Source organism: Papio anubis, chromosome 19 (assembly GCF_008728515.1).
Source record: "Papio anubis isolate 15944 chromosome 19, Panubis1.0, whole genome shotgun sequence".
In the NCBI taxonomy this organism is placed as follows: Eukaryota; Metazoa; Chordata; class Mammalia; order Primates; family Cercopithecidae; genus Papio; species Papio anubis.
In genome coordinates this window covers 18,185,688-18,199,453 of record NC_044994.1, presented here as the reverse complement: position 1 = coordinate 18,199,453, position 13,766 = coordinate 18,185,688, and the positions used below count along the sequence as shown (strand labels likewise).

At 35.0% G+C, this 13,766-nt stretch overlaps 1 protein-coding gene across 6 annotated transcripts in view; it reads left to right on the top strand.

The window, feature by feature from the left end:
* The window catches only part of SS18 (SS18 subunit of BAF chromatin remodeling complex), a 72,129-nt gene that overhangs the window by 40,896 nt on the left and 17,467 nt on the right, over nt 1-13,766 (top strand). For 4 of the 6 annotated variants that reach the window (XM_021930007.2, XM_021930006.2, XM_003914253.5 and 1 more), the window contains exons 6-9: nt 8,285-8,452; nt 9,097-9,201; nt 11,849-11,941; nt 12,645-12,767. In XM_021930007.2, the coding sequence (XP_021785699.1) occupies nt 8,285-8,452; nt 9,097-9,201; nt 11,849-11,941; nt 12,645-12,767 (489 nt within the window). The remainder of the gene's footprint in view (nt 1-8,284; nt 8,453-9,096; nt 9,202-11,848; nt 11,942-12,644; nt 12,768-13,766) is intronic. The other 2 variants (XM_021930008.2, XM_003914252.5) reach the window with 1 other exon arrangement.

Below are 13,766 nucleotides of genomic sequence, written 5' to 3'. Positions count from 1 at the left end.
AATTCTCACATCCTTGAGGTAGTAGGTAAGGTACTATTACTGTCATTCTGTGCATGAGGAAGCAGACATCCTATGGAAAAACAGGCAGGCCTTGCTGTATGCGATTCTGATACACATTGAATATCAGTTACCACAGTTAAGTTAAATAACACCTTTTCCCCCAACACCACCATTTGAATTTCAGTTACTATGGTACATTAACTAAGAGTAATTATATAAAGTACGAATTCTTAGCTGCTGTCTCTTCAGTCTGCAAATCACTTACATAAATAACAGATGCCTGTCATGATAAGTGATGGGTGTTACTTTTAGATTTTGTCAGTGATTGGTCACTGTGCATCTGTCAGTTAGTTTATGCACATACAGCAAAGCTTGTTGTGTTGCTTCCTTGGCTCCCAGCAGTAAACCTATATGAGATTTTACAAACCTGGATAATTGAAAGAGGGACTTGGCCAACATAGATAAAAGTGCAACAAAGAAATGAAAAATGATAATGCTGGAAATGAAATCCAAATTCAATGTAAATGGAGTTATTGAAGAAATTGCTGACTGTGGGAATGTTGACGTAACTGCCATTTGAAAGAATCTGGGTATGCACTGCAGGTGCTTAATGAAGGAGAACTCATTGATACAAATGAGAGAAGTAGTTGTGATGAAAAGGATGAAGATGTCCCAGAGGAAGCAAGACTGGCAAAATATTTCACATTAAAGAAATTCTTGGAAATATTTCACAACTTTTTTTTTTTTTTTTTTTTGAGACGGAGTCTCGCTGTGTTGCCCAGGCTGGAGTGCAGTGGCCGGATCTCAGCTCACTGCAAGCTCCGCCTCCCGGGTTCACGCCATTCTCCTGCCTCAGCCTCCCGAGTAGCTGGGACTACAGGCGCCCGCCACCTCGCCCGGCTAGTTTTTTGTATTTTTTAGTAGAGACGGAGTTTCACCGGGTTAGCCAGGATGGTCTTGATCTCCTGACCTCATGATCCGCCCGTCTCGGCCTCCCAAAGTGCTGGGATTACAGGCTTGAGCCACCGCGCCTGGCCTATTTCACAACTTTGAAAGTGTAAAGGATAAAATGTTGGATGCCAGTCCAAACTTAGAAAGGAGTATGACAATTTGCTAAGCTGTGGAAGAGAGACTTACTCTAAATTGTCATATATACCATTAGGAGAAGGGAACTACTTTTCAAATTATTCTTGATAGGATTTTTACAAAGAAGTGAAACACTTTAATTCTCAGTGTTTCTTTCTTTTTTTTTGAGATGGAGTCTTCCTCTGTCACCCAGGCTGGAGTGCAGTGGTGCAATCTTGGCTCATTGCAACCTGCACTTCCCAGGTTCAAGTGTTTCAATTCTCCTGCCTCAGCTTCCCGAGTAGCTGAGATTACAGGCACACGCTACCATGTCCAGCACATTTTTGTATTTTTAGTAGAGATGGGGTTTCACTATGTTGGCCAGGCTGGTCTTGAACTCCTGCTCAAGTGATCCACCCACCTTGGCCTCCCGAAGTACAGGATTACAGGTGTGAGCCACTGCACCTGGCCAATTCTCAATGTTTCTAATGTTTAAAATTACAGTGAATTAAATTTTTTCTCATTTTCCTATGTATTTTTAACTGACAGGAATAGAGTTTTCAATGTTTTGACTGAATTTTTAAAGGCCATGGAATAATTACGATTTTTTTCCTACTGATTATTAAGATCATTTTGCATGATTTCAGCTTGCATGGTCATTGATATGGTCTGATAACTACTCTGTAAAGTGAAGACTATGAAGTTTTATAGACACTTTGGGAAATGCTAGTAAGTTCCTAACAATATAAATGTTATAAGGTTAAAAGCTCTCCGTTTATCTTAAGGATTCAGATACAAATATGTCAGATAATGTTATGTGTTATGAAGAGAAATGTGCAAAGTAAAGGGAAAAAGAAAAATAAGGATGTATGCCATTTTAGGGTGGTGAGCAGATACCTCGAAAGAGAGTGTGGCGCAGGCAGATGGAACAGCAAGTATGCGCTGGAGCATACTTGGTGTGTTTGAGGTATAGCAAGACCTGTCGAACTGGAGCTGAGTGAGTGAAGGTGGAAAGTCGTAAGAAATAAGGTCCAAGAGATAGTTGAAGGCTAGGCCTTGAAAGTCTTTTAGTCTATAAGGATTTTAGAGTTTATTCTGTGGAAGGAGATACACTGCTGGAAAGTTCTGAGCTCTGGAATAGCATGATCTGAATATATGGTTTTGAAAAAATGCCTTTGGCAGCTGTATGGAAAATGGGCTGTAATTGGGCAAGGGTGAAATAGGGAGACCTGTTAAAAGGCTCTTGTTGTATTTAAGTAAGAGATGATGGTGGCTTTAAATAGTATGATAGCTGTGGAGGTAATCAGAAGTAGTCAGTTTTGGGATATTTACCATGTATTTTGAAGGTAGGGTGGATTTGCTGATAGATCAAATGTGGAAAACAAATGCAAAGTTTGTGTTGTCCTCTCCTTGAACAGTCAGTATATGTTGTGCTCTTCTCACAGATGTGTGATAATACACACAGGGTATATTGCTGACCAGGGGAGTTTACCTTAGCCTCAGTGTTCAGAATTTTTATTGGGGCTGTATTATGTAGATTTGACAAATCGCTTGTCCATGTGGTTGATCTCAGTCTCCAATCTCGATCCTTTACCGCCTGCATGACCTAAAACCCCCATCCAGGATGAAAGGAGCTACAGGAAATCCCAATTAAGTAAATTTACTAAATTTTTCTGATTTTTTTTCTGATTTTAGTAATCAGTAAATTTTTCTGATTATCAAAATAACTAATGTTAAATTTGAAAAATCTTCACCAGGTGTGGTGGCTCATGCTTCTAATCCCAGCATTTTGGGACGCTGAGGTGGGCGGATCACCTGAGGTCGGGAGTTTGAGACCAACCTGGCCAACATAGTGAAACCCCGTCTCTACTAAAAATACAAAAATTAGCTGGACGTGGTAGTGTGTGCCTGTAGTCTCAGCTTCTCGGGAGGCTGAGGCAGGAGAATTGCTTAACCTGGGAGGTGGAGGTTGCAGTGAGCCGAGATTGTACCACTGCACTCCAGACAGAGCAAGACTCCGTCTCAAAAAAAAAAAAAAATTTAAAAAAATATGAAAAGCATACAACATAAAATAAAAAACACCTCTTCACTATATTTTAAATTATTAGGCAAATTCACTTAAGTATAGTAGTCTATATACTTAAAATCCTTTAAGCAGTACTACTTATAATTACATAATTTTTTTAAAAATGTGTTTAATTATTTTTCTTTGGACTCTGAGTTCTATGAATTGAAGAACTGTATCTTGTTGTCTTCATTGCTTTATCCTGTTTGTTGACTGATTAGCTGGACAGGTATCTTCTTGCTATAACAGTGTCCCCTGAGGGACAAAATTGCCCACAGTTGAGAATAACCAGCTTGAAGAAATGGTTAGCGTGAATAACTGTGTGTAAACATGGTCTGTGTCACTAAAGAAACAAATGGCAATAACAAAATTGTTATTGATACTATTTTTTATACCTTTTAAAACTTTTATGAAATTTTTTTCTAAAGTTTTAATGTTACGAAAGATTTTGTATCTCTTAATGGAGCTGTTCTCTTTACTAGCTAGAATCATGGTTCCATTTTTTCATTGGGTGCTGTCAAACTCAGCTAAATTTGTGCTTGGCTGCAGTGACCTTACTGAGCTGGGATAGTCATCCTACATTTTCTTTCTTGCTCTTGTTCTTTTATCCTTGATATTATGTCTAAACATCCTATTAACTACTAAAAATTCTTGATGTGGACAGGTGTATAATTTAGGTAAGTAAAGAATCCTGTTCTTTTTAAGCAGCTATTTAAGCAGATAGTAAGTTAGCTAATTGAGTTTGTTGGAATACAGGGATTCTTGCAAATAAATTATTAGAAATAACTCCAAATAAGAGCTGTAATTGGATTAGTTTGAGATTAAATGGTTAAGGAACAAGTAGTAAAATGTGAGCAGTAAATGATGAAATGTGAATGTGAAAATAGGCCTGAGGAGGGTATTATCTATGGAGTTTCATGGTCTTAAGCTTACAAAAGGTAGGTGGGGTGAAGAAATTTCTTGTATTTTAAGATTTTTATATTACAGTGATAGAGATGTGTTCTACAGTACTGTTTTCACAGGAGATAGTGGCATGGGAAAAGTGTGATTTCAATTTAGAGAGGAAGTACACATGGTGATTAAGAGCACGTGCTTTGGACCCTTTAGTAGCTATGCAACTAATTTAGAGCCTTTCTTAGCAGTACAGCTTTGGGTAAGATCCTTAATGTTTGTGAGCCTTAAATGTTGTTGTCTGTGAAGAAGTTGATAATAATACTACCCGTTTCCTAGGGCTTTGGGGAAGATAAATAATACAGGTAAAGCTATTAGCTTAGTGCCTGGCTCATAATAAGTGTTCATTAAATGTCAGCTGTCATTTTAAACAATATTATTTAAAATAATTCATAGATTAATGGTACAGTTTTTCTAAAATTTTAGTGTATTGGTTTGCATCTGAAGATGTGAAATACATGTGTATATGTATCAACGTTCTATATATGTAGAATATTTGTAAAATTACATCATTCAGAATTCTTGACAGATTAAAACAATGTTTTCTTTGTAGTTAAGTATTTAAAAGTTATTTTTTTCAGTCTAGCTAATTGTGTGTCACTATAGACAGTAACAGTGCTCATCACATCTCTGTATCACCATGGCTTCTAGCCTGGGGTGTTGAACCTAATAGGTACTCAATAAATTTGATCCTTGACTTACTCTTCAAAAAAAATTTTTTTTTTCTTTTTGACCACTGACTTAAGATAAAATTAAGTATTAACCATCTCATTGGAGCAAAGAATTCCAATAATATAAGATATGGTAATTTGGGGGGATTTTACATGTGTTTAAAATAAAGGGTGTTGTTTTCATAGAATGTCTATTAGAATATAAAACTCAAAATGGGAAGAAATAATGTGCTGATGGTAAGTATTTGTTATATGCCCTTGCAAAACACTTGCAAAAATATATTCTAGGTAATTAAGATATCAGTAGGGTCTTTGCATATGTATTGTCATGCTTTGTAGTGTGTCTTAACATCAAAATGGTTTATGTAAAAGATGAAGAATAACCTTTAAGTCTGTAGTAATGTATGATACCATTGTTTGCAGAAAATAGTTATAAAAGACGCATTTTGTAATGCTATTTCACTCTGCAGTACAAATTTTTAGAACACATTTTGGGATAACCTTTTGAGTTTACTTCTCTTAGTTTCATTAGTATCTCAAGAGATAATATACATTGCCAGTGTAGCATAATTTAATTATCCTAAGAAGGAAAATAATATACTTCCTAAACAATCAGAATTGATGTCATAAAGTCATAATTTTTTTTGTTTAATGGATAAATAAGGCTTCAAGGAAAATTATGAAATGTACTGTGGTTTGGTAGTGTTAGCTGACTCCATTCTCTCTGTGGTTTTAGGTTTGATCCTGAAATGTTCAGGATCAGAGGATGTTGGGATCCTCTGAGGGAGAGAAGTGACAGTAAAAGAAGGGTAGTAATTGAGCTCTTTGGGATTGGAATTGCTGCCAGTCCCAAACGATAAAGCACAAGTGGCATGGTCTTTTCTATCTAGGGCTTAAGCTACAATTACTTTGCTTTCCTTTAGAGCAAGGTTTAGTGTTTTGTTATGTATCTTTTTGGATTTTTTTTTTCTTTTGGCTACTGTGGTTTTGCTTACTTTTTAATTTTGGTTCTAATATTACAGGTTTTAGTTATATAGTTACCTTCTGTTAAGACAGGAGTTCTTTAGAAAGTGTTGGAGAAGAAATGGCAAAACCTTCATTTACTGAAAATGAATTACATAAATGTCCGATCAGGTTACCTATTAAATTATGAATGTTAGTGTTTAACAGTTTAGTATGTACAACATATATTTGAAAGTTATAACTGCTATTAAACTAGTTAGTGTTTTGGAACTTTTTTGTTGCAGATTATTTGCTTTGGAACTACTGAATTTGTTTTGTGTTGTGTTTTGTTTTGTTTTTGAGGCAGAGTTTCACTCTTGTTGCCCAGGCTGGAGTGCAATGACATGATCTCAGCTCACTGCAACCTCTGCCTCTCGGGTTCAAGCGATTCTCCTGCCTCAACCTCCCGAGTAGCTGGGATTACAGGTGTGCACCACCATGCCCAGCTAATTTTTATACTTTCAGTAGAGTCGGGGTTTCACCATATTGGCCAGGCTGGTCTCGAACTCCTGACCTCAGGTGATCCACCCATCTTAGCCTGCCAAGGTGCTGGGATTACAGATGTGAGACACTGCGCCGGGCTTACAAATTTGTTATAGCTTATTTTTTAACAGAGGCAGTGAAAAATAGAATAAACATGTGCTTTGAAATCAAATTTGAGGTTTGTCTTATTCTCAGTTTATATCTGTTAGCTGTGTAATCTTGATTTTTAGATTCCTTGGCTAAAAAAATTGAGAATTAGGGTCCTTACCTATGGTAGTTGTTAGGAGTTTATAGGAAATGACTGTGAAAGCATGTAACTGGCAGTGTTGTAGGGTACATTCAGTATTAAGTTCTCTTCGCCTGTACTCTCACCCAGCCACTTTGTCTCTACTAAGAGTGTATTTGCTTGTTGAAAGAAAGGTCCCAGAGTTTTTGAGAGGCTTATATTCACATTTATGATAATAAAATTGAAAAGAAGGAAAAAAGAAACAGAAGCATGGAAGGCAAATAGGAGAAAAACAGCTCTGAAACGGTTCTTCTGATTGAAAATGTGAAGTCTTTCTGTTTATATCATTGCTGCTGTTGTAAGTCAGTAATGTATTTCAAGAGGTGGGCTTGTTTTGTTTTTAATTGTTTAAGTAATTAAATAGTGAACTTTGGCTCATTTGAGCAGTTTCATCTGTGAAACCTTTCCAGGCTCTCTAGTACTTTGCCTTTTGTACTTAAATTTTCTCCAAGTCACTCAAGGGGGAGGAGGAATATGTAGCTATATAAGCAGCAAGTTGGGAAAGGACTCATCCGTACTTCTGAGATAGTAATGGTTATAATGGCAAAATGATGAGTTCACCATACCATAACTTGGCCCAGTAAACCTCTCAGGAGCTGCTTAACATTATTAGATGGCAATGTGGGACTTTATGGCCATTGTTGATTGTTTCCTGTGATATGTTTTTACTGTTGCCAGTGTGATACTATAGCAGTGGTAGTTTGGCTACCCCAGTATTGCTCACTTTGGAAACTCTGTAGTTCAGATTTCTTAGCCTACACCTTGTTGCATGTCTCTGCTGTGTGTTTTTAGAGGTGTGAGAGTCTTTATGTAATGTATGTGTGTTTTAACATATTAAGCACTATAGCCTTTTGATTTCAAGGAGGTCTTTTTAGGTTGTAAATCTTGTAGTTGGGAAAGGGAAAGAAGACTTTTTAAGGTTTTGTCCTAAATTAAAACTTATGAAATTCTAGTGTTTGTATAGTTTCCCTGTCTACCATTATATAGTGAGTATTGAAAAAGAACAAAGTAAAAATCTAGAGATTTGGTTTCTCTCCCTTTGTTTAACCACTGATTTGCTGTGTGATTTTGTAAAGTTTACTTTTGGTGTATTTCCCAGTGTAGCATGAGGATGATATCTTCTCAAGAAAGATGGTATAGATAAATATTAGATAGTGTGTAATGGAAAATACATTCAAGATGTTCATATATTATATCATTTTGTTTTAAAAAATGACTAAGAATCATCTTCTAGTGGATTTTTGTTTGTTTGTTTTGAAATGGAGTCTCGCTCTGTTGCCCAGGCTGGAGTGCAGTGGTGCGATCTTGGCTCACTGCAAGCTCTGCCTCCCGGGTTCACGCCATTCTCCTGCTTCAGCTTCCCAAGTAGCTGGGACTACTGGCGCCTGCCACTGCGCCCGGCTAATTTTTTGTATTTTTAGTAGAGGCTGGGTTTCACCGTGTTAGCCAGGATGGTCTCGATCTCCTGACCTCGTGATCCGCCCTCCTTGGCCTCCCAAAGTGCTGGGATTACAGGCGTGAGCCACCGTGCCCGGCCGGATTTCAAGTTAACCACCATGGACTGGTTATTTTGTTTTGTTTGCAGATTATTTTAGCCATGTGAGTTTTAATTCAAAGACTTATTTTTATTATTTGAAATCAGTTTTTACTGCATTTCATTATATATTTTGGGGACTATATGATAAAAGATTATCTTATTTCTCTTGAGATGTTAAAGTTATATACAAAAAATTATGTATATAATGTTGTGTCTTGTTTCAGGTCCAATGATGCATCAGCAGCCTCCTTCTCAGCAATACAATATGCCACAGGGAGGCGGACAGCATTACCAAGGACAGCAGCCACCCATGGGAATGATGGGTCAAGTTAACCAAGGCAATCATATGATGGGTCAGAGACAGATTCCTCCCTATAGACCTCCTCAACAGGGTGAGATTCCATGTGGAAAATTTGCTACCTCATGTAATTGAAAGGCTGTACATTTTAATGACCTTTTAATCTAGACAAAGTCAGGACTTTGTGTTTCTTTTTTCTTCTTTTTTTTGTTTTTTTAACAAATGATAGGGTTCTACTAGGTACAAAACTGTCACAAAGTAGATAAGAACTTCTTGATACACAGCTTTCTTTTATCTATTATTTTCTGGAAAAAGTTATGTCATAAAATTATATATCGAAAGCTCACTAATTTACAACAGAAAATACTGTTTTGTTTTTGAAAAATTATTAAATAAAGGATCAGGAATAAACCCAATTTTACTTCACAGCAAAGGAAATACATTTGCTACCAGTTAGAACCTATTTTTAAGAAGTTAGCGTTTGTTTTTCTGAGTTGGTGTTTTTTGATATTGCATGTATGGTCTTAACATTGATTTTAGTAAATGTGGTATGTGGAGCTGCTGTGTGTGTATCTGTATGCGTATGTATATGAATAGCTAAAGGTATCTGAAATGCAGGTATCAGGAGACAGGAATCTATAGTTGAGAAATAATCTTTCATAATATCAAATTAGAAAGAAAGCCTTTGATGACATAGAGAATACATTATTTATTTCTTGACTGGTTGTCATTTTTCAGGCCCACCACAGCAGTACTCAGGCCAGGAAGACTATTACGGGGACCAATACAGTCATGGTGGACAAGGTCCTCCAGAAGGCATGAACCAGCAGTATTACCCTGATGGTAATCTCTCCTGATGTTAACTTTCCCACTTTCTATCTCTGCCTAGTATTCATGTAGAGAGTTATATAAAAACATTTTAATGAGGATGAAGAAGCTAACAATTTGTTTCTTCTAAATTTAGAAACACTTCAGTACTCTAAAGTACCAATGATAGCATTAGTTTATAATCTAATTCAAAGTGTATTTTGTGTAGCTGTTCCATTAATACCATCAGGAATCACAGTCTGTCATTGGAATCCTTATATAAAAGAGGATCCTTTTGTAATATATTTAGGGTTGTTTGATTTCAGCAAAAGCTTGTGTTTTTTGATTTACTCTTTTTTTAATAAGAGCTTCATTAAGATATAATTCACATAACATAAAGTTCACCCTTAGTTGACTTGTATTCATTGTACAAATGCATAGAGAATGTAGTTCTTGAGTTATTTTTCCAAATCTCATCATTTTAATTAATGTTTCATACTTCTCAACAAACTAAGGTTTACATTAGTGCTTGCCTTTGAGAAAAATTTGGGAGACCAAATTATATCCATAATATAGCTGTGTAGAGATTGAGTAGAATGGGACAGGCATTTGGAAATAAGGTTTTTAGTTAGGGTTTTTTGTTTTTTGTTTTTTGTAGAAGGTGGCTTGTGAAAAATTGGTTAGTAAGATGCACAGTACTTTAGGAAAATTTGAATAGCAATAATCCAAGCATACAAGTAGGTTTTCACAGTGTAGTTTCATCCATTTTTCTGTATGCTTGAAAATTTTGTAATACAATGTAGAAGAAAAAAGTAATTCAAAAATACATTACAAAATGATGTGGGTTGTTAGGATTTGCCAAAAGCCTTGTTCACATATATGATCCTTTGATGTAAATATAAATTACTGAACAGAGAAACTAAGAAACTTAAAGCTAAAGTACTAGCAGACATTGACTAGCAGCCCATGTAAGCTAGCAAGAAGATATAATTTAGGATATTTGAAAAAACATCTTGCCTGTCATTTTTTATTAATACCTAAAGCATAAAGGTACATTTGTACTTAAGGACGTTGGTTTTTGTTTTGTTTTGTTTTTCTTTTCATATGTAAACATGGTATTAAGATTTTTTTTTTAATTAAAAACTTTAGTAAGGTTGTAAGCTATACATATTTTAAAGAGGTGAAATCTTTGTTAAATTATATGTATTGAGAAGTTGGCCGAAAATAAATGATTGTTTCTATGTTTTTAAATTTTAATTACATTTTAAAGAGTTAAACTTGACATTGTTATTTTGATCCTGGCTGTCTCTTGAAATGTGAAATTTGTTTTGTTATAGTATAACCTTTCTGTTCAAAATATATTGGTTTGTTATTTTGTAAATATCAAAACGTTAAGGTTACTTTCTTTCATTTTATTAGTGGATTTTAATTTGAAGGGTATCATTTTTGCATAGGTGTGTATTACTTTATATCTGACATTTACATAGAGTATTCTATTTATATTGACAATTAATATTTGTAAACAACATTGGCTCTTTTCTCTCATGTCCGGATATTTATGTTAGTAAATATATAGATTAGGAATTGGCAAACTTTTTCTGTAAAGGGCCAGATAATAAATACTTTAGTCTTTGTGGGCCATATGGTCTTGGTCTCAACTACTGAACTCTTATTGTAGCATGAAAGCAGCTGTGGACAATACTGAAATGAATGGGCATGACTGTATTCCAATAAAATTTTATTTACAAAAACATGCCACTGGCCATATTAAGACTGTAGGCCATAGTTTGCCAACCCTTCATGTAGCTATTTATGAGGTGGCTTGGGAACATTAGAATACTAGAGCACTGAATAACGTTTATTTGTAATTTTTATTCCTGTGTCCTTAATTAGGCGTTTTTGTAAAATTGAGTTTAGATTTTAGGTAACTAAAAGGTTATTTCCTACATTTTCTTAGTGAAACTTAAAAAGAGAGTGAGACAATTATTTTTCACTAGAGTCCAATTATCTCGAAGGTAAAATTTATTGTGCTTTAAAACTGAAGATATACTCTCAACACAATATTAATTTTATGAAGATGTATGTTTATGATACTTGAAATATTTTCTAAAGATTTCCAAAATGGCAGCATTAAGATATATAATTTTGCATCTGAAGATACTTTGAGATACTTAAGTTTATGCAAGTAAATGTTAGAACGTGAAAATTTTTCAGTTTCTTTCAGGGGAGAAACTTATGGAGCTCTTTTATATTTTGCATTGTTTTTAGCATATGCTGTGGAATTGGAGACCAGCAGAACAGGTGTTTGACAAAATATGATAATTACTTCCTTTGTTCATTCTAATTTAATTTAGGTTATTTACATGTGAAAGACCTAGATACTTTTATTCTCTTTTTTTAAAATGGGAGATAGTTTTTTTTTTCCCTCAATGAGGATTATCAGATTTAAGACAATAAGTGTAATGTTTCTAAAACTACTGCTTTTTGCTTTTAAAAAAATTGCACGTTATCTCAATATGAAAACAATCACATTGGTAAATCTTTGGCTAATGCAATTGAAATTATTTTTTATGTTCCATTTCTTTTCCTTTTTTTTCAATTTTATCTGAAAGTTTAAATATTTTTAGGGTTTTCACTCAGTGGCCATTAACGTTTCTTCCTGTCTCTTGTCGAATTGATGTAGGTCATAATGATTACGGTTATCAGCAACCGTCGTATCCTGAACAAGGCTACGATAGGCCTTATGAGGATTCCTCACAACATTACTACGAAGGAGGTATCTATATACCTTCACACACATACACATATATATCCCCTTCTACAGGAATGAAAATTCTTGCATAAGACAACTTCTACCCATGCAAAGCTCTTGTAGAATACTAGTTGCTGGCTGTCTTGAAAGGTGCAGGGAGCCCAAAACAATCAAAATAATTTCCTTACAAATATTTAAAATGTATAACCATGACTTGCCATTTCTAACATTAATAAAAAGACTAAAACATTAAAAATAATTTTTTCCTCAGTGGAAATTTTCTATTTGAACATAAATCCATCCAACTTTTTTTTCTCGTGTGTGTTTACATATGTATAATTTTACATATAAGTATAGTGCCTTTAGGAAACAGCTTGCTGATCTCGTGTAGCTAGTGTGTGCTCTTGTAGCTGTCTTTAATTTTGTCTTTTTTATTTTATTTAGCATAGTCATGATCTTATGACTGTGATGTTCCAGTAAATGTAATGCTCGTATGGCAGAGACGCTGAAAATGCTGCAGTTCAACCTTGCAAAATTGGCTTTAACTGCAGTTTGTTTGGCCGAAATCCTTCTGTTTGGTTTGAGTTTTTTCTTTGTTTTGTTAACTTCTAAAAATCAATATGGCATTTCATTTTGTTCTTGTGTTGTTGGCTATGCATCTTAGAGGGAAAAAAGTTACTTAAGCAGACTTCTCAGTTTTTTTTCCTCTTCTCCAATTATCCTGTAGGAAATTCACAGTATGGCCAACAGCAAGATGCATACCAGGGACCACCTCCACAACAGGGATATCCACCCCAGCAGCAGCAGTACCCAGGGCAGCAAGGTTACCCAGGACAGCAACAGGGCTACGGTAAAGCTTTGTACAGTTTATTTTTATCACGAAAACAATGTGGTGCTGATTGTTTTAAAATATGGAAGTGGATGTTTAATACTTATTTTTCCAAGAATTATCACTTGAAAATTCAGTTTTAGCCTAATCTACTATTAAAATGTTGGTTTAAAATGTTGCTCTTAGATAAGCTAGTAATCCATTTAAAAAGAACTACAAATTGGAGATGGTTCATTGACCAAAGGTAAGGTGTGGAGTCATTTAAAAGACATGAAAAATGAATTATCAGACCTATTTGTCATGCCTAGCCTTGTGTGTGCTTGGAAAACTGATGATTGGATAATTATTGACCATATGTATATAATCTGCTTAGCAAATTTATTTTTAAAAACTAATGGCCAATACAGTTTTTTTTAAGATATACTGATTTTTTGTTTTTTGAGTAAAAATGGGATCTATTCAGAATGCATAATGAAAATGTTTTGACATTCCCTAGTTAAATAGCAATATACATATCCATCGGGATGAATTATTGCAGCTATGTGTCATACAGAATTTGGGGGAAGTGTAGCAATATTTTCCTATTATATACTCACAATACCTACTACCTGGATATCTGACTAACTTATTAGATAGGGAGTGGGGAATGATGAGGACCTAATATTTCAGTCTTAACTCTCAGGCTACTATCACCATTTTAGATATAACTCTTTTTAAAGGAAAGTAGCTGCTTACGAATACTGAATCCACCTCTTCCTAACCAGGGTCTCTTTTTCACATAGGTAATACCTTATTATTTTTAGTCATTGACTTAAGCTCTGCCATTGCTATAGACATCTCTGTCTACCTGTGATAGCAAATCTTAGAACTAAGGTCAGACTAAAATTCTCTTGCCCCCTCAGCATATATGTTGAAACTCAGTCAGATATTGGGAGTCAGGTATTTTTCTAAAAATGTTAAATTCTGATTTCCAAATTCTAGATGTGACTTTAGAAATATTCCATGGGTTTTTTTCTTTCA